General features: G+C 39.2%; 1 protein-coding gene and 1 pseudogene across 4 annotated transcripts in view; one reads left to right on the top strand and one right to left on the bottom strand.

Annotated features, from left to right (window-relative positions):
• Window positions 1-23514, bottom strand: part of iffo2b (intermediate filament family orphan 2b) — a 50259-nt gene extending 26745 nt beyond the window's left edge. For 3 of the 4 annotated variants that reach the window (XM_067431087.1, XM_067431088.1, XM_067431089.1), the window contains exon 1: window positions 22450-23514. In XM_067431087.1, the coding sequence (XP_067287188.1) occupies window positions 22450-22925 (476 nt within the window). In that variant the 5' untranslated portion in view covers window positions 22926-23514. The remainder of the gene's footprint in view (window positions 1-22449) is intronic. The other variant, XM_067431090.1, reaches the window with a different exon arrangement.
• LOC137059038 (5S ribosomal RNA) lies at window positions 15693-15808 on the top strand (annotated as a pseudogene).
• Window positions 23515-26123: the final 2609 nt, after the last annotated feature.

The following is a 26123-nucleotide window of genomic DNA, read 5'->3' as shown; positions in this document are numbered from 1 at the left end:
TATAAGCAATTCATCACAGAGCCAACAATATTTATAGCCAGGTTTATTAGAAAGCTAGGTTAGATCTTGTACCTAACAACACCATTTAAAGTCTTGGCTTTTGGAGCCCACTTTGTTGCATTCGAAGCAGTTTTGCCCAGTGATAGCCTTCATTTTGTGAGGATATGAACACCGTTGCTCATCATCTCCATTTCAGTCTGATTGATCCTCTGGTGAAGCCCTTCGGCCGTGGTCTGCTGGCGTCTGTGGCCAGGGGCGTCTGGGACGGGGCAGCTCTGTAAACTGATACTGACAGTGGAAAACCAGCTCAACCTGACTGAAGGGTGGGCATACTAGTCAATGATTCTTTATAGATTTTGAGCTTATTCATGTTGCAGTTGATCACTGAAACACTGAAAAAAATTACTTATTATCGGATGCCATTGGATATATACACCGATCAGGCATAACATTATGACCACTGTCAGGTGAAGTGAATAACACTGATGATTTTTTTCATCACGGCTCCTGTTATTGAGTGGGATATATTAGGCAGCAAATGAACATTTTGTCCTCAAAGTTGATGTGTTAGAAGCAGGAGAAATGGACAAGCGTAAGGATTTGAGTGAGTTTGACAAGGGCCAGATTGTGACGGCTAGACGACTGGGTCAGAGCATCTCCAAAACTGCAGCTCTTGTGGGCTGTTCCCGGTCTGCAGTGGTCAGTATCTATCAAAAGTGCTCCAAGGAAGGAACAGTGGAGAACCGGCCACAGGGTCATGGGCGGCCAAGGCTCATTAATGCACGTGGGGAGTGAAGGCTGGTCTGATCAAACAGATGAGCTACTGGAGCTCAAACTGCTCCAGAAGTTAATGCTGGTTCTGATAGAAAGCTGTCAGAATACACAGTTCATTGGTTTGTTGCGTATAGGGCTGCAAAAGAGGGACCAACACAATATTAGGAAGGTGGTCATAATATTATGCCTGATTGGTGTAAATATCTAGTTTTGTTGAGAAGCAAAACAGCATATTTGAATGATTTTTGATCATGTGACACCGAAGACTGGAGGAAAATTCTGCTTTGATCACAGGAATAAATTACATTTCACAATATGTTACAATGGAAAACTGGGACAGTTTAACTATTTTAAATGGTAATATTTCACATTTTTACTGTTATTGTGATCAAATAAATGCAGCAAGAGCACTAAAATCGTACCACCCCAAACATTTGACCATTCATATAAATACATACATATATATTTTAATAATTATATTATAATTATAATTATTATTATTATCATATATGTTTTTGTATAGAGACTTGGATGCATGCTTTAAGTATATAATAAAACATGACATTATGTTATTATGTGGTCTCTGTTTGGTTTATATCATCCTGGAGTAAATTAAAACCAGGAAACAAGAAACCACAACCCGGAGAACAGCTTCTGAGTGCACTAAAACCATTACTTACACACACGCACACACACACACACACACTGCTGCTTACAGCCTGCAAACTTTGATTGACAGCAGTAAAAGGCAGTTCATCTAACTTGTAAACAAAATGCACAACGACTGCACGCCGGAGGGCTTCTTCCAACAGAGAATCAAATCATTTCTGAGGAATCACTCCCTGTTGCTACGGCAATGCTGAGGTCATCACGAAAATAGAGCATTAAGCGTATCAAGCACTCGATCGCATGGTTCTGGACAAGTAATTGTTTAAAAATAAACTATGAATTAAATTGCCATACTACGTACACACACACAAAACATTTATTTTTTGAAATATGTAATTGATTACTATAATGGGAGCAAAAACATGTTGAAATTATTTCAACTGATAAAGTAATCCTACCAATACAAACTCATGACATAGTAATGTACCTATAATATAAATAATAAAGAATAAAAAAACAGTAATATACAGAACAGGTGCACACATAAATAGATTATATATAAGATATGCTTGTATATATTTATATAAGCAGTTATAGCTTCAGTTATAGTACTAGTATATGAAATATATGATTTGTAACACATTAAAGACTATTTTAACACAATTTAAACAACAAAAATCCAAAGGCTCTGAACAGACCCATTAAAAGTTCTTTCAGCCAATAGAATCGCTCTGGGGTCCTAAGAGGACAGGATTTGTCATGACACCGCCATCATGGTTACTACGGGGAAGTAAACAGCACACATCCTCTTCGTGGAATGTGTCGCTGCAGTGCAGCTGAATGAGACGCATGTCTATAAAAGGACACAGGCCCGTGTGATGATGTCAGCATACTAATTAGGGCACTTGATAATCTCGAGTGTCTGGACTGGAAACTGCCCTTAAGACACACACACACACAACACACACACACACACACACACACACACACACACACACACACACACACACACACACACACACACACACACACACACACACACACACACACACACACACACACACACACACACACAATGCTCTTAAACACACATAAAACACAAAGAAAGACACTTCAGCTAACCACTCGCCATCCCAAAACTTAGACTGCCGACCTTTGCTTTCCTGTTGCCACAGAAACTATTGCAGAAAATACACACTTAAAACCAAGGAAACCTCTTAAAAATGGGCTAAACACAAAAGTTCACACACCTTCACTGCTGCTATCTATCCGTCTGTCTATATATCCATCTATCCGTCCATCCATCCGTCTGTCTGTCTATATATCCATACATCTGTCCATCCATCCATCTACAAATCCCCCCATCTGTCTATTTATCATCCAACCATTCATCTGTCTATCCATCCATTTATATATCCCTCCATCCATTTATCTGTCTATCTATATATCCATCCATCTATCATTCGTCCATCCATCCATCCATCCATCCATCCATCCATCCATCCATCCATCTATCTATCTATCTATCTATCTATCTATCTATCTATCTATCTATCTATCTATCTATCTATCTATCTATCTATCTAACTGTCTATCTATCTATCTATCTATCTATCTAACTGTCTATCTGTCTGTCTAAGACTAAGATATGTGATGCTCCCTGCTGGTCACTGTATCTCTCTCTCTCTCTCTCTCTCTCTCTCTCTCTCTCTCTCTCTCTCTCTCTCTCTCTCTCTCTCTCTCTCTCTCTCTCTCTCTCTCTCTCTCTCTCTCTCTCTCTCTCTCTCTCTCTCTCTCTCTCTCTCTCTCTCTCTTCTCTCCTCCCCTAGTGCGTGCGTGTGTGTGTGTGTGTGACTAGACTGATCGTGATTGAGCGCTGCTCCTAAAGTGCTGGTGTGTGAATCGCGCTGGTGCTGCAGAGCTCTGCGGGTCACTGGAGTTTCATCATCTGCATCAGCCATTCACAGCACAGCGCATCACTTCCTGCTGGATGCAGGGTGGCGTTACCACGGATGCAGAGGACAGAAGGACACAATCTGATCACAATGGGCAGTCTGGACATTTGCACTGGGTAACGAGAGTCTTACTGTAATTAATTCCTTACTTGTTAAAGATCATATACGGTCCTGCGTTTGATATTGTTTACATTGAACGCTTGTTTACAATATCATTTTGTCAAGTAATAAGGTCAATCAGTGCATTGTTTGAAGATATGATACTGCAGATTCATCTCTGTATAAGCATTATACAATCGAGATAACTTTGCAACCGTTTTTGTGACATTCTGCATTCATTTTAAAAAAAAATTCCATTGTGTTTAATCTTATTTATCTCTCTACTAGTACATTTTAGAATAATTCTGAGTCTCTCTGAGTCTTTCTGAGTAATTCTGAGTCTCTGAGTAATTTCAAATGATACTTTTGATTTGTATATAGTCTGAAGGACTCATTAGCAACAATTTTATTTTGGATATGTCATTTTGCACTCCCTTACCAAAAGTGGGGGTGACCGCTAAGCTCATGAATATTTCAAACATATATACTAACTATATGAAGATATATTAAAGCATAGATATTGGATATGTATTAATGTCAGTTTACAGTCATACAAAGCTTTATTTTAGTTTCAGAAGCAAATATAGTCTGCCATCAGGATCAAGGAACTATTCATGATATATAGTTAGGTATTTGATCTTCAAAATTAGTTTTGTGTTTTTAGTCCATGTGTGTTGACTTTGAAGATACAGAATCTGTGTGATAGTACAGTTATCAACTAATCAAATAATCCTGATCTTTTTTTTGTGTGTGATAATTTCTGGAGGATCGTGACATTGAAGACTGGAGTATTGATGCTGAAAATTTAGATTTGATCACCGGGAAATAAATTACATTTTGACATTATATTACAATAGAAAACATAAATGCAGCCCTTGTAAGCATGTGCAGACTTTAACGTCCAATCACGGACCCAAAACAATGATGACATCATCTGCGCCTCTGCGAGGGGTGTGTACAAATATTTGTCCAATAAACTGCTCTGAAATGCACATGTCCCGCCCCCTAATGACCAACAGCATTGTGTAGCAAATTATGCTTTGCCAGGCATTTATATAAACTATGCAACAATCTGTCAGCGTCTATAACACAATGGTTTTATAACTTTCACTTACAATTATCTCTAGAGCAATGATTCAGTCTACACTGACTGAACCAAATGTCATCTGGTCAGAGTCACACAGGAATGACAGCAATGAGTTCATTCACAATCCCCACATAAGGACAGCTGGACCAGTTTTCTGTTTGTTTGAGAAGCTAATATAGACCTTACAAGGACAACGGCATGTGACAAAGTCATCGCACAGACATCTGACCGCATGCCTTATAAATGAGTCCCATCATGCACTGCGCAAATGATTCAGTCACCAAAACACCCCATTGCTGTCTGATGATGACCTTGCTGGGGAATAAAGTTATACTATAGTATACAAATGAATTAAGTTTCAAATCGGTTGAAAATGTGAATGTTGTCAGAGACAAAACTTGCCAGAAAATGCAACTCATTTAGCCAGACTCATGTGACTGAACATTTCCCATCATTCTCCACGGCAGCTCAAGAATGAAAAGTTAAAGCAGATATTGCATGATGTGCATCTTTTAATATTAACATCCCAGGAGGACTGACCACTTTCAGAGGTATATGCTAATATCTTGTATATGAGAGGGAAACTGTTTATGGCCAGCTGTTTGCATGCAGTAATGAAGGTCTCCTGGCTATAAAAGTCGTTTGTCTGCTCTGTACATCTTGAAGCATCTTGTATTTGAGCACATCGCGTACAGCTCAAACGCTTAAAATATTGCAACCTGTTCCCTGACATTTTTTTCGTGTGCCACAATTTTTTAAACTTGTCTCAATCTATTCAAAGGTGTGTTGGCCAGTGATCCGTCTTAGCTGAAATACTGCAGCATGTGCAGAAATAAAATACAGGAAATCAGCGATTTGTTTGTTTGAGTTTAGAGTCTATGATTAAACCCTGAGATCCACAGGAGAGAACACATCCTTCTGTGCTCATTCAGTGTGTGTGAGACAGCAGCCTGACCATAATCAAACTCATAAATCACACACACACATGCAAATGCCGTGATTTATCACTACTCTTTCCCTGGCTCCTTCATTGGCCTCTCCGTTCACAGCCTGCTACATCTTCACCATGTGAGTTTATTGCATGTCCTCCAGAAGACGTGTGTGTGAGAGAGTGAATTGCTTGATGAAATCCTTCATATTTTTCACCCTTAATTCCGTTTTTAATTTCCATTTAGCTGGATTTAATAATCAGAAAGGATGTCTAATCAACTCAGTTCTTCAAACTGTAAAAATGTAATAGTCGCGGGTCTTTCATGCAAAGACTCTCCTCATATGTTTGCATAATGGTGCATTTAAAGGTGCACTATGCAAATTTCCGTCCACTGGAGGGCGCCTATTCTAAACAAAGGTGTAGTTTGATGACGCCAAGTGTGAGCGCAGTATCTTGGGACATGTGGTCTTCTCATCACAACCGGTGGAAAATAGGACTCGGGCAGAAATCACGTTCATGGATGCGGTTATTAACGTTACTGTAGTGTAAAGCAGAGCAGGACCGAGTGTTGAGGAGCTGAGCACGGCCGCTGGAGCGATTGTTACACACACGCGGCTCACGAGCACTGGGACTTTTATTATGACGGGACGGGACACAGTCGCCGGGCGCGCACACTTCCGCTTTTTCCGGTCATGATTATAAGGTAAAGCAGCTCTGTTTATCATATTAGATACATTTATGTGTGTTTAAAATTATGCTATGACGTTACTCTGTGCGTTCGCTCGGCGCTGCTGTGACATGTTCACACTGCCAAGAGAAAAGCGCTTCTGCAGAATAAAACCGAGGGTAGCGCAGATATGACGCGATTGACAGGCAACTTCCTCAGACGCTATGCTGAAACGTCCCGGTCCTTAGTTAAAATAGCAATTTTCTCACAATTTACAAATAGTTGGAAACATTTGGGATATTGTAAGTACTCAACTGAACAAAATATATAACACTGGCCAAGTGGTTTTTGGATATTTTACTACAAAAATACTACATAGCGCACCTTTAATTTTCGCTGCTAGAGGTCACTTATTCAAAACAAAGGTGTGTCTTGATGACTTGATTGGCGGAGCTTTTATTCTGTCAGACGAGTGCTTCCGCTTCTTCCGATCGTGTGTGTGGTAACCCAGCACTGTTTTATCATATCACACACATTTGTGTGTGTTAAAGTAATGTTATAATGCAACTTATAAGACGCTACTATGAGACACTTGTTCACACTGCAGTGAGTGAGATCATATTAGGCATGGTAAAACATGGTACTCTGTGCGGTAAATCAAGAACAGCAGATTTAAATAATAAGACTAACTCTGTTGAGCTGGAGAACAATTAGTTTTCTGTCCATCAATTATCTAAACAGTGTCTAATAAAGCACATCAGATATTAAAGCAGTTTTGTATTTCCATGGTTTCTACAAAATAAAACCGGAATTCGAGAGTTTGATGTCATTGATAGACGACTGACGAACACGTGTTCTGGTTAAAATAGCTTATTTCTCTGAATTTAAGCATTCTTGGAAACATTTGAGATAATGCAAGTACACAAGCCAACAAAATATATTATAACTGTTCTGGTGGTTTCTGGGATATTTTAATCCAAAAATCTTACATATTGTGCTTTTAAAAGTTAATGATCTAATGTAATTGCTGTTGCAGATTAAATATAATGTGGATAACATTGAATAAATATATTTTTGTCAGGTTAGATACTGATAATTAATCCCCTTTATCTAAACCTCTTCACTTAACCGTTGAACCTCAGCCATGTTTGTAGTTTTTAACTATTTTTATTTGTGTTTGTAGTTCTAACTGGATCTTCGTCCTCACAAAATGGGTTGTGAGCAATATTAGCCGTTAGAGTTTTTTGGGACACACAATTTCGAATACTATTTAGGATGGGTAATTGGATGCAGCATGAATGTTTTTGCTATAACACACACCTTCACCCAAAAATCTCATGATTTACTCCGACTGTGTATGACTTTCTTTCTTTTGCGTGCCAGACATTGTGTTATGGCACAGCTGTATGGTTGCTAAGGTGCTCTGGATGGTTGCTAGGACATTGCGAGAGCGGTAAATATGGCCTGTGTCGCATTTTATCATCTGCCAGAAGAAAATCAGTAAAAGCAAGCCACATGATGTGAGGTTTCATTTATGTCAGAGTTACGCTCCAAAGTTTAATACTGAGGATTAGAGGGTTTAACAAACAACATGAGTGCTTGTAATTGTGAAGCTTGCTTTAACAAGCACAATCATTATTTGCATAAGACTTGTTAAAAAAAAAACTCCTTGTAAGAGCTGGAGTTAGGGCAGGTCTAGGCAGAAACGTGGAGAATTCCCTGGCTGCGACAAACATTTACCTTGAAGTGCATCCAAATAATAATTGCAAGCTACTAAAAAGGGAAATTCAGTTGCAAAACCAAAGAACACTTACATAATTGTGCTGAATGTAAAAGTCATACAGGTTGCAGTTTATTCTACATTTCATTGATTTGCAATGGAAAAAGAAACACTGAAGTTCTCATAGATCAGTTGTGTTTTCACAAAGACATGTTGACTTTTATAGTACTAACTATATTATATTCCCTAACACTAAACCTACACATCACACAAAACTTTCTGCATTTTTACATATTTCTGATTTATAAGCTGCTCACTTAAAAACGTTGGGTTAAAAATAACCCAACACGTAACCCAACTGTGGGTTGGTATAGCACCTTCCCAACGTTGGGTTATTTTAACCCAATGCATTGGGTTACAAAACAGTTGGGTTAAAAGTAACCCAACAGTTGAGTTAAATAACCCAACATATTGACCCAATATGTGTAACCCAACGGTTGGGTTAAAAAAATAACCCAACGTTTTTTACTGTGTGTTTTCCTCATGGGGACCAAAACATGTCCCCACAAGGATTTTGGATATTGCCGTCTTTGTCCCAAATAAATGAGGGTTTACCCCCCCACGCGCACACACACACACACACACACACACACACACACACACACACACACACACACACACACACACACACACACACACACATACATATATATTCCCATGAGGCCTCTCTTCCTGAGTACAGCACTGCAAATAGAGTGAGAGAAAATAACCTCAAAATGATCTCTGAGTATATCAGTAACGGTTGTTACGATTGTGTGTGTGTGTGCGCGACTGCGCGTGCATGCGTGTCGTGTGTGTGTTTGTGTGTGAGACATTAACCCAGGCTTAACTGCAGTGTGAAACGCCTCACGAGAGCTTAGAAGACGCCCAACACAAGCTCAGTCCGTGATTAAAAAAAGTGTCATGAAACACAAAATGATGAGGGATTTGGAGGCTCACGTGTGGCTTCAGAGGTAAGCAAGCAGACATGTGTGAAACAGGTGTGGACATTTAATACAACAGCTGATACAGTCATAAAGTATCCGAGCAGCTGGGGAAGCAGAAGTGAGAAACCAGGAACGGCTCAAAAGCTGAATGGGTCACGTGGGAAACTAACCAAAATAATCATGCTCTTCACTCCTGTGTTGGGCATCCTTCCCATGAAACAGAAAGCTGAAGCATGACTTGTTTAAGGACTTTTCCTTTTTTAACCTTTTGGTGAAAAATGTTTTTGTTTTTTTACTTCATTGGAATGGTGCGCGATATTGATTGTTCACGCAATGTCAAAAATGAGCGCATTAGAGATGAATTTTATCTAGTGGAAGCAATTGGCACTGCGCCCAAACAAAATCTCACTGAAAGCTCAACCACACATTTGGAACAAAGCATATTTAGATTTATTGCTTTGATTTTCTCAGTTGTAGAGTAAAGCATGTTTTGTAAAATATATATTTCATACACAATTTTGTAAAAAGAAATATAAGCATATTTTTGTGCATTTTTCATAATAACTTCTAGAACTTTTTTTTGTTTCAAATTTTTACGTCAGCAATAATCTGCCAAGTGTCGTCTTTAAAAAGAAACCAAACTTTTAAAAGCTTTCAAGTTGGACATTTTATTTTCAGGTGGTTCACAGGTAATAAATGGATCACAATTCCATTTAGTAATATATATATATATATATAATATAATTTAGTACCATAAAATCCCCTAAAAATACAAAATATTAAATAAAAATAGCTATCAAAATAAAATATGGCACATTTATTTAATTAGGGGAAAAACGAAGCAAAATACTGCAAAAAAGAATGAATCTTGACGGTTATAAAAGTATCAGTAAAGTCAAAGTCCCTTTAAGACTAGTCATTTCACTCGGTGGCTTATTCAACATATTGGGCGTTGCACTTTCTCCCATTCATGAGTAATCGGAGTTCACTGTCTTCATGTATAAAGTCTTTGGTAAAGTATCTAACAGCAGGGAAAACAATGCAACTAACCAATATAATCATGCATCATTAGGACGTTAATAAAGATAAAAAAGCTTATCAACTTTAAAAGGAAAGCAGAAAATGCAGCTGTATGTTTGCACAAACTTGTGCCTTAACGTGATTGATTTTCTCATTTGTGTAAAAAAAAATTTGCACATTATTGGGCCTATGTTCTGCAATATACATAAACACTAGTCCATTCCTGAAATGTCCTCACTACTAAATATTCCACGCTCACCTGTTAGTGGGATTATAACAAAGTGGAAGCAATTGAAAAACAACAGCAATGATAGACCACGTAAATCACAGAGCGGGGTCAGCGCATGCTGAGGGTCACAGTGAGCAGAAGTCACCAACTTTCTGCAGAGTCAATAGCTTCAGACCTCCAAACTTCTGTGGCCTTCAGATGAGCTCAAGAACAGTGTGTAGAGAGCTTCATGGAATGGGTTTCCATGGCCGAGCAGCTCATCCAAGCCTTACATCACCAAGAGCAATGCAAAGCGTGGGATGCAGTGGAGTAAAGCAGCTGCCACTGGACTCTAGAGCAGTGAGACGTGTTCTCTGAGTGACCAATCACACTTCTCTGTCTGGCAATCACACACTCTAAAAAATGCTGGGTTAAAAACAACCCACGTTGGGTTGAAACTGCACCGACCCAACAATTGGGTTGTTTTAACCCAATGGTTGAGTTGTTCTTACCCAGCAATTGGGTTGTCTTAAGCAACATTTAACCCAACCACTGGGTTAAAACAACTCAACCATTGGGTTAAAACAACCCAATTGTTGGGTCGGTGCAGTTTCAACCCAACTTGGGTTGTTTTTAACCCAGCATTTTTTAGAGTGCATGGACGAGTCTTGGTTTGGCAATGCCAGGAGAACGGGACTTGCCTGACTGCACTGTGCCAAGTCTAAAGTTTGGTGGAGGGGGATTGTGGTGTGGAGTGTGTTGGCCTTCTCGTCCAACATCAGTGCCTGACCTCACAAATGAGCTTCTAGAAGAATGGTCAAAGATTCCCACAAACACACTCTTAAACCTTGTGGAAAGCCTTCCCAGAAGAGCTGAAGCTGTTAGAGCTGCAAAGGGTGGGCTGACTCCATATTAAACTCTACGGATTAAGAATGGGATGGCATTAAAGTTTGTGTGCATGTAAAGGCGGGTGTCTCAAAACTTTTGGCAATATAGTGTGTATTTAAGGATGTTTTGATCTAATGATGCCGGATGATGGGCCGTCACGGCTAATCCAGCCTCCCGTCGGGGCCCCGATAGCCTCTTCAAACCCAGCGTGTTCAGCAGTGTGCCGGGACGTCCCGCTAAACAAACTCATTATCTCATATCCCTGTCATCTCATGTGCCGCAAGCTGTCACATTCCACATCTCAACCATAATACACCTCAACGGCTTCAACATAAACAAGGTGTGGCCAGAAAATACTTTGCATGTTAATTCCCATCCATCTTTCTGGAGAAAGAACACTTAATTGATGTTAATAGCTTGTTATCGCAGCCAAGAACAGTTGAATACAAGTCGTTCCTGTGTGATTACTTGCACTGATGATGCTCGCGGCGGTATTATTCATTGCAAAAACCACTCCCCATCATAGGTTTGATCCAAAAATCACAAGGCTTGTTAGGACTGATATAACTATAGGACTGTGATACAACTTAGGTGTGATTTAAAGGTTTGTTTTGTTAGCTTTAGCCACACCCGAAATACAAAACGACTTTATCCTCTAGTTGACCCACAGCTTCTCAAATGTGCCAAAAAAAAGTCATCAGTGCAAGAGTAACCGTGCTAATAACGAATTCTCTTTATAGAAGTGGAGTTGTAAAGGGTCGATAATGCATTAAAAGCTCACAAAAAGATCTTTAAATCACCCAGAATTTAGCTAAAGTTATTGAACTAAAAGCCCTAGAAAGTGCTGCTAATGGTTTGATATTTGCACAGCTGTGATTTGGTAAAAAGCTTATCAAGACTATGATATTGTGAATATGGTTTCAGCTCATGCATATTAAAACAAATAATATACTAATTTCATTTTATTTATTATACAGGAAAGTTAAAAAGTAACATTTAAGGTACATTTTAAACGGTCCTGACTCTGGTTTCCAGCAGTTTCCTGTTCTGCAGAACATAAAACACAATTTACAACACAGAAATAAAAAGATAAATAAATTTAAACAAGACATTAGCAAACAAATTCAGGCTAAACAAATACAAATGACTAAAAACAACAACTCAAAACGATACGGACTGAACCAGGACAATAAATAAACCATCAGTGAGTGCAAGTGTAACTGTACATATTAAGTAATATACATAATATACTGTAATATACATATTATTACGTACGTAATTATCAACAGGGTTTGAAATGAACACGGTGGCTTTATTCTGATCACTTTAAGATTTGACAGCCTGTCCATTAATCTTCAGCACATTAAAGATATTAAACATTCATTTTGGAGATAAGTACAACTAAATAAAAGCTGTTTGGGAAGTCACAGATAATTTTTTTTTTTTTTAATTAATTTTATTTTTATGGTATCTTCAAACAATTATTGACTGGCGTAAAACTGAAGGCGTACTATGATTCAGAATCAGATTCAAATAAATAAATAAATACATAAGCAATGATTTTGATAATCAAGTTTATTTCTGAAATCTTGGCTAGTTTTGGCTAATAACCGGTAACTTAAAAATGTAATAGCCAAATTGGCTAGGGAGTGAAAAAATTCATTTCAAACCCTAATTATATGAATAAAATGGAAGTATATACTTATATAATATTTATAACAAGTTACCTTCTAGTCTAAATGCACACATCTTTGAATGATATATTAATGTGGCAATACCTTATGCATCCACAAAAGTACTAAAAGAGATTTATTTCACTACAGCACATCTGTAAGTGTTCAGAGACGAAGACTCCACAGACGACTCGGTCTCAGGAACAGCCCGTCATGAGTCGTGCCCTGTGCCGGTAACACTCAGACTGGACGTGTGTGAGCCTGGCAGAGATCAGCCCGTCTGAATCAGAGCGCGACCCACCCTAAAGGTCATACACACCCCCATTCCATCAGCATAAGCATCTAGATATCTAACCACTGACTGAATGCTATGAGAAGCCGTCTGTCAAACATTAATGCTCTTTTAATATGCCCAACCATCCCTGAAACATGACTACATCTCACACTGCCCACAGAATGACGGACGGACGGACGGACGGACGGACGGACGGACGGACGGACGGACGGACGGACGGATGGATAGATAGATAGATAGATAGATAGATAGATAGATAGATAGATAGATAGATAGATAGATAGATAGATAGATAGATAGATAGATAGATAGATAGATAGATAGTATTTGGGATCTATCCATCCATCCATCCATCCATCCATCCATCCTTCTATCATCTCAATAGATAGGTGGATGGATGACTGGATGGATAGATTACATCTGGAATACCTCTATATTTCATCAATTCACTGAACACTAATATTTGTAATTACCAGGCGAATTGTTTCAGCGATCATTAATGATCATAACGTCCCTCAGGAGAGGCTGCTCGCTGTATTCGGCTAATTACAGCTTTAATTTTTAAAGCAGCCGAGGAGGAAGCAAAGTCTCCAAAAACGAAACCTCAGGGCTCCGGCATTGATCCACAGCACTGAAGATAAATCCAGCGGCGGTTGAATTATTCATGCGGGGGAAGAGTCTGTGCCGATGATGGAGGCCGCTCGCTGAGACCAGCTCACATCGATTATGATGATTAGGGAATTTGTGTCATATTTAATATTGTATTTTTTATATTTTTGTGGAAACTGATACATTTCAGAAGTCTTCGATGAATTGAAAGTTCAATACAGAACAGCATTTATTTTCAATCTTTTGTAAAATTATAAATGTATTTATTGTCCCATTTGATCAATTTAATGCGCCTTCACCCGATAAATTAATTCATCGTACTGACCCCAAAGATATACCCATTTATCATTCAATCAAGTATGGAGTAAAAAAGTAATCACGTCCAGCTCATTGATCACACTGGAAAGGTGATCCATCAGGTGATCTAATGGAAGGTCAAGTCGAGCGAGTTGCATTGTGGGATACAGTATGTCACTGTCAGTGGATCCATACTGCACATTTCAGCAAATGTAGCAGGTCAGCGGGATTTCATGCTTACAGCATATCTGCATAATATCCACTGTAAGACTTTACAATACATATTACAGCAGAGAGAGAGACACGTGTCAGCATGAGGATCCAAACATTTATATCTCTCTTAAGAGGTTAAAGTATGTTTCCCTAAACAAGCCATGACAGAATGTTGCATCAGACTGCATTAGATCAACATATACACACACGTACCAGTGTCCGAACTGCAGTTTATCACACCCTCATCCACACACACACACACGTTTGTTTTTGTGAAGTGTGGGGACATTCCATAGGCGCAATAGTTTTTATACTGTACAAACCGTATTTTCTATCCCCCTACACTCCCCCTGCCCCTAAACCTACCCATCACACACACACACACACACACACACACACACACACACACACACACACACACACACACACACACACACTGGCCCTAAACCTACCCATCACACACACACACACACACACACACACACACACACACACACACACACACACAAACACACACACAAACACACACACACACACACACAAACACACACACATACACACACACACACACACTGCCCCTAAACCTACCCATCACACACACACACTGCCCCTAAACCTACCCATCACACACACACACACACACACACACTGCCCCTACCCCTACCCCTACCCATCACAGGAATAATTCTGCATTTTTACTTTCTAAAAAAACTGATCCTGTATGCTTTATAAGCATTTAGAAATATGGGGACATGGCCAACATCCTCATATTTCACCCTCTCCTTGTAATACCTCTGTCACACCCATGTCATTATACACTCTAAAAAATGCTGGGTTGTTTTAACCCAATGTTGGGTCAAATATGGACTAACCCAGCAATTGGGTTGTTTTAACCTAGCGATTGGGTTGTTTTAACCCTAGGGTTGGGTTAAATATTTGCTTAAGACAACCCAATTTCTGGGTTAGTCCATATTTGACCCAACATTGGGTTGTTTTTTACCCAGAATTTTTAGAGTGTACACATTTGAGTCCTCATATTTCACAAAAACATGCCCCCCCCCCCCCCACACACACACACACACTCTCTGAGTGCAGCAGGGAGACACAGAACCCATCCATCTCTGCTCTCGCTCCAGCAGGATGTCGGCCATTCAGAGCACAAGAGAAGCGGCTGTAGATATGCCAGTTAAAGTCACAGATACTACGGTCAGTTCACTTTCTATCTAGCCCAGTGATCTCTTCATTGCTGCACTGGTCATAAAGAACAGGCTGTTGGCGGAGCAGAGGAAGCGCAATATCACTGAAGTGTCTAGGAAATCAATAATCTTCACAAACTCAGCGGGTTTGACCGATCATTGCACATGGATTTTCACGCAGAGCAAAGACACTAACGTCTTCTTTTTCTGAATGGTGGAAGATTATGAGTGTCTCATTTAACAAGCACAATCTTTCAAATCTATGAGGAATGTATATACAGTAAATACCAATATATTTAGAAGCGTTTCACTTATGTTCCAGCAAAAGACAGAATACTAAAATATTGTTGATTAGTAACCGTGTTTGAAGTCAAGCATCACTATTGTTCATACTAAGTACACTAAGTATTCAACTTCAGCAGGAAATATAATGAGTGTGCTATTACTTCCCGCCCACTAAGCCATACCAGCAGCCATATCACCCTGCAGCCCAAGACCGGTTTCCCACTGAAGCTAAGCAGGGCTGAGCCTGGCCAGTACCTGGATGGGAGACCAACTGGGAAAACCAGGAGCTGCTGGTAGAGGTGTTAGTGAGGCCAGCAGGGGGTGCTCACCCTGTGGTCTGTGTGGGTCCTAATGCCCCAGTATAGTGATGGGGACACTATACTGACAAAGAGCACCGTCTTTCGGATGAGACGTTAAACCGAGGTCCTGACTCTCTGTGGTCGTTAAAAATCCCAGGATGTCCTTCGGAAAAAGAGTAGGGGTGTAACCCCGGCATCCTGGCCAAATTTGCCCACTGGCCCCTGTCCATCATGGCCTCCTAATAATCCCCCTCTCCTGATTGGCTTCATCACTCGGTCTCCTCTCCACCAATCAGCTGGTGTGTGGTGGGCGTTCTGGCGCAATAACTTAGACTAAATTATAATGTATGTTACAAAATAAAGAAAATACGCGGTTAGTCGTCAAAATATAATGTAAAAGGAAATATAAGTTTCATGCTTATGTACAAAACTGCATAAAAAAGCTCAAAATTGACAAGATATTAAAATGAGTTGACTCTTTTTTTTGACTACAGCAGTCATTCTCCTGGGTCTTCACACAAAACGCTTTGTGAATGTGTTGTGTATTGTGTAATCTTTAGTTTACACTTCAGTCATAAAACATGAATCTTAAAAGCGTTTTGAGAAAAAAAGGTTCTTTGCTCTCCAAGGGCTCTACATAGAACCATTTTTTTTGTAAAAGGTTCTGTTGGCCAAGTACAGGACCCCGGGGTTCTATACACTGTCAGAAAAAAAGGTACATTGGTGTCACTGGGGCGGTACCCTAAGGTACAAACCCGAAAAAGCACTAATATGTACCTTTAAAGTACTACTATGTACCTTTTTAGGTACTAATTTGCACTCTGATACGTACCTTTTAAGGTACTAATATGTACCATTTAGGGGTGAGTAAGGTACAAAGATGTACCTTTACACTTTTGTACCTTAGGGTACCGCCCCAGTGACAGCACTGTACCTTTTATCTGAGAGTGTAGAGAAGCTCAAGGAACCCTTATTTTTAAGATTGAGATAACACACACGTTTAGATCTGGGAGGTGGTTTGTGCATATTTGAGCATTATAGCTAAGCTGATTAATTATTGGTTAAGTCTCCGAATTTAATAATTTTTTAAGACTTAAAGGTGCACTATGCAACTTTCCGTCCACTGGAGGGCGCCTATTCAAAACAAATGCGTAGTTTGATGACGCCAAGAGTGAGCGCAGCATCTTGGGAGATGTGGTCTTCTCATCACAGCCGGTGGAAAATATGACTCTGGCAGAAATCACATTAATGCATGCGGTTATTAACGTTACTGTAGTGTAAAGCAGAGCAGGGCCGAGTGTTGTGGACCTGAGCACGGCCGCTGGAGCGATTGTTAAACAAATACCCGCCTCGCGAACACCGGGACTTTTATTATGAAGGGACGAGACACATTCGCCGGGCGCCTGCACAGATCCGCTCTTCCGGTTATGATTTTGAGGTAATGGAGCTCTGTTTATCATATTAGATACATTTAAGTGTGTTTAAAATGATGTTATGACGTTACTCCGTGCGTTCACTTGTTCACACTGCTAAGAGTAAAGCGCTTCTGCCAAATAAAAGCCGAAACCGAGGGTAACGCAGATATGACGCAATTGACAGGCGACTCCCTCAACCGCTATGCTGAAACGTCCCTGTCTTTAGTTAAAATAGCAATTTTCTCACAATTTACAAATAGTTGGAAACATCTGGGATATTGTAGGTACTCAACTGAACAAAATATATAACACTGGCCTAGTGGTTTTTGGATATTTTACTGCAAAAATACTACATAGAAATACTACATAGTGCACCTTTAAACAATAAACATAATGAATTGGTTGGAGCCTGTTGGAGCAAATGAACATGTAGGATCTGCACTTATCAAACACTGGGCGAATGTTGTGTGTGTGTGTGTGTGTGTGTGTGTGTGTGTGTGTGTGTGTGTGTGTGTGTGTGTGTGTGTGTGTGTGTGTGTGTGTGTGTGTGTGTGTGTGTGTGTGTGTGTGTGTGTGTGTGTGTGTGTGTGTGTGTGTGTGTGTGTGTGTGTGTGTGTGTGTGTGTGTGTGTGTGTGGTGTAACATACACCAGCGATTCACATGCAGTGAACTTCAGTCAGCAGTAAAGAGCAGCGTGGGGGTCGATATCTCAGGCAGGAAGAACCACAGACACGTAAGGAGGGCTTACATGCACAATGTGAACGCTGAAACCTGCTAACATGGACACAGAAATAAACACACACCGCTTATGATCAGCAGGTCAGAAAACACACGTGCATCGCCGTCTGTTAGCAAAGGTATCATCATTCAGTCATCATTTAATGTGTTAGCATGTTTAGCTTGTAGACAATACATTTTGCACTTAGAGGAACAATTATTTTTATTCTAGTCATTCAAATGGAAGGGATTGATAAAGTGAGCGCTTCTCTGAGCATTGTTAACTAACACTCGTTTGGCTGTCATAGAGATGAAGCGGTTAGCTGTAATCTGAGAGCATTTACAATCAGTGTGTGTTTGTATGAGCGTCTGAGTAAAGCCAGCCCGATCTGATGGCAACTCCGTCTGGAAACACGTACGTTCATTTCTACTGCTTCTGTTACACTTTTGCGGTAACCAATCACAGACAAGCTTACAGTCTAAAAAATGCTGGGTTAAAAAAAACTCAAGTTGGGTTGAAAATGGACAAACCCATAAATTGGGTTGTTTGAACCCAGTGAATGGACCCATTGTAACAACCCAATTTCTGGGTTTGTCCATTTTCAACCCAACTTGAGATGTTTTTAACCCAGCCTTCTATAGAGTGTATCCACCTGGCACGCTATTTGCTGGTTTAACAGAATGATCGATAGAGAAGTGACGGATCGAAGCTCGTTGATCACACCTCTTGTGCTCCGATTGGTTGAAGGACTATCCAATTGCATACAGAGTCATTTGAATAATGCCCGTTGATCACGCCTCTTGTGCTGTAGAAAATACAAAGCAGACTCTACAGACCAATGTTTAACCTTAACCTGAGCCTGGTCTGGTGATAGCCAGACAAATGAGCATCTGGATTTTAGTACGTATTTAGTGTGTAACTAGACCCAGTAAACTACAAACATTTAGTCACTTTTAATGTATGGCGATTACTATTGCTTAAAAACATAATTGTACTCCTTTCCATAATTGTACAGAAATTATGCTGGATTTCATCTAAGTTTTATACTTATATGATCACCCAATCACAACAGACTGGGCCATCTGACCAATCAGAGCAGAGTAGACCAATCACAACAGATTTTTTTTTTTTTAGAGAGACTGAACTTTTATTGAACCATTTCGGACAGAGAAAAAAACTGATGCTGCAATATACATTATGAGAAAATTAAAGTGTTTTTTTGACATTGGGTGCATGTAAATCTATTGTAGGAAACTTTAAAACAAAATTAGGAGCCTTTAACTTCCTGTGGAACATACAAAAGAATCTCTAACCAAATAACTAAACAAAGATATTATCCTTCTTCATATCCTAACTTGTCTGAGGCCCGTTTGAAGTTCCTGTGGATGTCATGACGTCAGAACTGATGGCAATCGCAGACAAAGACCAGCCCACAACACCAGCAGTGTTAAAGAGGCTTCTGAATAACTCGCAGGAGGACCAGGACGTGACACACACACACACACACACACACACACACACACACACACACACACACACACACACACACACACACACACACACACACACACACACACACAAACACACACACACTCGCTTCCTCTTCGCTCGCCTTCACTTTGTGCTCATTGTTTGTGGCTTTTCTGAAGGGTAAGGCAGCAGCATTTACTAGTGAGTCAGCACATGCCTGGGCAAAGAGGGCAGCTTGATCAGACACACACACACACACACACACACACACATTCACGCGGCTCCTCTGAGGTCACACTGTTTCAAGTCATTCAGAAATCATGCATTAATAAAACCCATTCAACCTCCATTCAAGGCTGGAAATCATGCAATCTGTCATCATGTCTGTTTCATTATACTAGAAAATCATTAGAACAAAAAAAGGAAATGATATTTTGCAAAGGGAAAATATATATATATATATGTAAAGGAGCATATTCAGCACATTTTACCCTTAAGTTTTCATTACTGTAATGCAAAAAAAAAAAAAAAAACTTATTACTGTAATGCATCCATTTTCAGTTATTGCAATAATTTTTTTCAGTTATGTAATAATATATAAATACTTCATACTTCAAAAGTAATGGTATGGTATTACAGTAATGAGATGTTGTTAAAAATGATATCAGAGTGCAATATATAATAATGGTCATAAAAATATGCCTTATTGTCATGCAGTTTTTCATTTATGCATTTCAGTCAGATGTAATTTTGAAATGTTTTGAGAGATTCACCGCCTATTAAAACCAAAGCCCCTTTCACACTGCACATCGGACCCGCAATATTCCCGGAGCATTGCCGGGTCGCCTTCTGTGTGAAAGCAACCACGTCCCGGCATTGATTACCGAATTGAACCCAGGTCGGGGACCTAGTAACATTTGCGGGATTCGACCCGGGACGAGCGCTGTGTGAACAAAAGCCGAAACTAATGCCGCAACGTGTACGTAGTTATCATGCGACTCCTAGAGCTTGTTTTTTCAATAATACAACCCTGCAGTGCCAGAAGAGCTCGTCGGTGTTTTAAACACAGAGAGTGTTCGTATACAAAAGAAACTAAAATTAAACAAGCAGAAATGTGTGCAAACTGGACACAAGTCGAGACCACGGAGCTCCTTACTATCCGCGCTGAAGCTGAGATCGCTCGGCATTATACGTCACAATCACGTGTCAACTCGACCTGGGACCGTTACGGGTTGTGTGTGAAAGCGCACATATTACGGCATTTCGCTGGCAGTGTGAATGGACCAAATCTAGCGGCCCGGGAACAAATGCCGGGTCGCATTATCCGTATATTTGCCGGAATCGCAGTGTGAAAGTGGCTTTAGTGTGTGTGTGTGTGTGTGTGTGTGTGTGTGTGTGTGTGTGTGTGGGGGGGGGGGGGGGGGGGGGGGGGGTTGGGGGCTCTTCATTTGTGTTCAGCAGAACAAAGACACTCATACAGGTTTGGAACAACATGAGCGTGAGTAGGCCTAAATGATGACAGAATTATCATTGTTGGGTGAACTATCCCTTTAAGACCGAATGTCTGCACAATGATAGAATGAATGAAACAATGAACTAAATCACTGGGCACCTGTGATAAAGAGGTTCTCATATCATATTTCTGAAGACAGCTGCAATATTTGCAGGACTTTAGTTGCTGAGCATTGCCAGAAAACTGGTATATTTAGAGGTGACGGTATAATAGAAATCACTGCTGCTCGAACAGATGGAAAAACAAACAGACAACTGCTGAAGCTCACCAGAGCGGCCAAGTGTTCCTCTGCCTTCTTCACAAGATCATCATAATCACATCATGCATCTTTAAAGCACGCATTACAATCTTACAATTACAAATAATGCTATTTAATGCATACAGGAGCGGTCAAAAGTTGGGTAGCACAGTGTCTTGTTACATGTACATACCATAGAAATGAATAATTATTCATAATTACATGCAAACCCTTCTCCTACCCTAACCCTACAGTAAGCACATGCTCATTAATATTACTCAGTACTTAAATGTATGATTACACTGTGACACATTAAAATAAAGTGTAACCAACGTTTGGAACCGTTCATATTTTGATATGTTTTTGAAAAAAGTCTCTTCTTCTCACCAAGGATGCATTTATTTAATAAAAATACAGTAAAAACAGTAATATTGTGAAATATTATTACACATTAAAATAGCTGCTTTCTGTTTTAAAATATATTAAGATGGAATGTATTTAGATGCAAAGCTGAATTTTCATCATCATTACTCTATAGTTTAATCTTAATATATTTGTGGGAACCGTGATATATTTTTGTTTCTAGATCTGGATAGAAAGATAAAATGAACAGCATTTTTTAAAATACAATCTTTTGTAATGACTTATGTCTCTTTTGATCAATTTTTCTTGCTGAATAAAAGTGTTATTATTGTTATATAAAATGCACCCGAAACATTTGAATTGTAGTGTATCATAGTGTTACACACACACACACACACACAAAAGAAAATGTTGAACTATTTTGAACACCGATATTAATAATGTATATTTTTTTCTGCAGCAAATCCTCATGATTTTTGAAGGATCATGTGACATTGAAGACTGGAGTAATGATGATAAATTCAGCTTTGATCACAGAAATAAATTACACTTTATTATATATTCACATTAAAAACTATTATTTTGAATAATACCTCACAATATTCCTGTTCTTCCTGTATTTTTTAATCAAATAAATACAGCTTTGGTGAGCAGAAGAGACTAAAAAAATCTTAACGTTCCCAAACTTTTGACTGGTACTGTATATTTTTTCTCTTTTTTGTTTTTGTGTGGAGATATTTCCCATGAAGGCACACCGCTATCATTTGGCCTGAATGGACTCTGCTTGCAAAACTGGGCCCTTCAAATATATGCTGTTCACCTGCCAAGAAATTCTGCTGCAATGAATCAGTCCCGCACCAGCAGGCGCGTGTCAGGCCTGTCCGACTCCCACAGACACAATGATCAAACATCAGTACTCACTTTCTCTTGTACTCATCCCTCTCCCGTTTGACTTTAGCCAGGACGTTATACAAGGCTCTCAGTTCTGGGGTGATGGTGTCGATCTGGACCCCGACCCCGTCCGGATGGGTCCATGTGACTCCGGGTCCCTGGACAGTCTTTACGCGCTCCCCATGTCTCAAAATATGCGTAAAACTCCAGATGTTCCCTGGAAGTCTGGACTCCAGAGAGTCGGTCTGGACCGCCGCGTCACGCGTGAAGGAGAAGCCGGGGTACCTCGGCTGATTGGAGGCTTGCTTCAGCTGGCTCTCCAAAAGTTTGTTCCTTCTCTCCAGCTCATGGACTTTGGCGAGGAAGCAACGGAACCTCAGGTTGAGGGTCTTGAGGACATGGATGTTGGATCCCAGGTCGTTGCGCAGCGCTCTGGGCACCGCGTCTGATGGCGCGCCGCTCACCACACCGCCCAGTAAACCCTCTCCAAACAACAGCGAGCTCATGCTTTCATTAACAATAAATGCGCTTTACTTCAATTCAGATCCTCTCTGGAGCTGGTGTGTCCGTGCAGCGCGTTAACAACTTCTCATCGATTGAGCAGACTCGAGCAATGCAGTCATTATCTGTCTATCCTTCCAGGACGCATCATGTTCTCCATGGGAACGGGGAGGAATAACGGAGCACACCGCTCATTTCTGAAACTCCGGGACATCTGGAGATCCGCGACTCATCTCAGTGATAATCGCGCAAGAATGAACTCCAAACTCTCCAGTCACACTGATATTAATTCGCACAGACTCTTCCGCGTGACTCCGTGAGCGCGCGAGTGTTTTATAGCTACCGGACGCTGCCGGCGCGACGGGATCGAGTTTCATAGACTCCTAAAAGAGGGAGATCCGCAGCGCACTCTCCGCCCTCACCGGTGCCGCGCGCGCGCACGCCGCCCCAGGACGCGGAGGCGCGCACACAGGAGCAGGAGTGCAGACTTTGGCAATATCGCCCCCTCAACAAACTCCAGCACATTTACTGATTAATATTGAAAGTGTAGATTATTATGATCGGGGATTTCAAAGCCAAATAACAACCATACAAGAGGAGCCAGGGAAATGTTTAATGATGTCTGATTTATGTATTAATTGGTAATAATATTTCTATTAATAAAATGTTTTATTCTATCTATCTATCTATCTATCTATCTATCTATCTATCTATCTATCTATCTATCTATCTATCTATCTATCTATCTATCTATCTATCTATCTATCTATCTATCTATCTATCTATCTATCTATCTATCTATCTATCTATCTATCTATCTATCTATCTATCTATCTATCTATCTATCTATCTATCTATCTATCTATCTATCTATCTATCTATCTATCTATCTATCTATCTATCTATCTATCTATCTATCTATCTATCTATCTATCTATCTATCTATCTATCTATCTATCTATCTATCTATCTATCTATCTATCTATCTATCTATCTATCTATCTATCTATCTATCTATCTATCTATCTATCTATCTATCTATCTATCTATCTATCTATCTATCTATCTATCTATCTATCTATCTATCTATCTATCTATCTATCTATCTATCTATCTATCTATCTATCTATCTATCTATCTATCTATCTATCTATCTATCTATCTATCTATCTATCTATCTATCTATCTATCTATCTATCTATCTATCTATCTATCTATCTATCTATCTATCTATCTATCTATCTATCTATCTATCTATCTATCTATCTATCTATCTATCTATCTATCTATCTATCTATCTATCTATCTATCTATCTATCTATCTATCTATCTATCTATCTATCTATCTATCTATCTATCTATCTATCTATCTATCTATCTATCTATCTATCTATCTATCTATCTATCTATCTATCTATCTATCTATCTATCTATCTATCTATCTATCTATCTATCTATCTATCTATCTATCTATCTATCTATCTATCTATCTATCTATCTATCTATCTATCTATCTATCTATCTATCTATCTATCTATCTATCTATCTATCTATCTATCTATCTATCTATCTATCTATCTATCTATCTATCTATCTATCTATCTATCTATCTATCTATCTATCTATCTATCTATCTATCTATCTATCTATCTATCTATCTATCTATCTATCTATCTATCTATCTATCTATCTATCTATCTATCTATCTATCTATCTATCTATCTATCTATCTATCTATCTATCTATCTATCTATCTATCTATCTATCTATCTATCTATCTATCTATCTATCTATCTATCTATCTATCTATCTATCTATCTATCTATCTATCTATCTATCTATCTATCTATCTATCTATCTATCTATCTATCTATCTATCTATCTATCTATCTATCTATCTATCTATCTATCTATCTATCTATCTATCTATCTATCTATCTATCTATCTATCTATCTATCTATCTATCTATCTATCTATCTATCTATCTATCTATCTATCTATCTATCTATCTATCTATCTATCTATCTATCTATCTATCTATCTATCTATCTATCTATCTATCTATCTATCTATCTATCTATCTATCTATCTATCTATCTATCTATCTATCTATCTATCTATCTATCTATCTATCTATCTATCTATCTATCTATCTATCTATCTGTGACTTACGATTGGTTTTGTGCTCCAGGGTCTCATATATAAACATTTCATGTCTTGTTAATTGCATCAACATAATCAGTTGACTGAATGTAAATGTGTGATTCATTCAGACTCATTAGTCAGAGTTGAAAAGTTCATATCTCTATCATTATTAATGACATTAAATGAGCAAGCCCATCCAGTACATTCATAAGTTAAAGTTAAAGCACTGAAGAAGGCGTTGGGTTGATTAATTTTCACTTTTGCATGTTGTGGCAACACAGAGCTCGAGCGCTTTCATTTCACCAAATGATTGATTGATGAATAGACTCAGACATTACACAAGCATCTACACCTTAAACCTGCCCTGGCTTGAAGGACGTTTAGAAGCACATGTGCAAAAAACACACCCAGGGATTTCTGAGGATCATCTGCAATTTTTGCAACTGTTTTGAGCACAGTCCAACCATGTGGAAGCAAAGATTTTGGGAAGGCAGTCATGTCTGCTACAAATCCTTTCATCCAAGTGTTAAGTGCACACGTGAATCCATCTTTTCTTATATAAGTCTATAACAAAAACAGGCAGATCCTAATGAGTTTTAGGCGTCTGGGGAAAGGTGTCTTCATGACGTATGTTGAAATAATCAGCCTCAGATCTGGTTCTTTAATGCCGTTTAACAGCAGCTGCTTTTGATGTGATCACGATGTGAAAAATACACGTAAGTTATTTTTCAGTTACAGTTTCACTTTGGCTCAATTCTGGAATGAGACTTTTTTTTCCTCAAAACAATAAGTTCAGATCTCTGAACAATTAGTTTATTGTTCACACCAGATTATAATTTATTCTGTATTAAAGCAAATTGCATTTGTTTCGGCACATGTGTACAAAAGAGTAACTAAAATTATCTACAATTTGCACAAAGACCAAAAGCACCTGCTGATCAAAACGATGAGTTCATTCTCAGTGAAACTGTCAAACTCTTCACATGATCCATTCAGTGATCAAAATATGTATGTGTGTAATATAAATATAAATAAATGTGTGTGTGTGTGTGTGTGT

This window comes from Pseudorasbora parva, chromosome 22 (genome assembly GCF_024679245.1).
Source record: "Pseudorasbora parva isolate DD20220531a chromosome 22, ASM2467924v1, whole genome shotgun sequence".
Lineage (NCBI taxonomy): Eukaryota > Metazoa > Chordata > Actinopteri > Cypriniformes > Gobionidae > Pseudorasbora > Pseudorasbora parva.
This window is presented reverse-complemented; position numbering and strand designations above follow the sequence as displayed.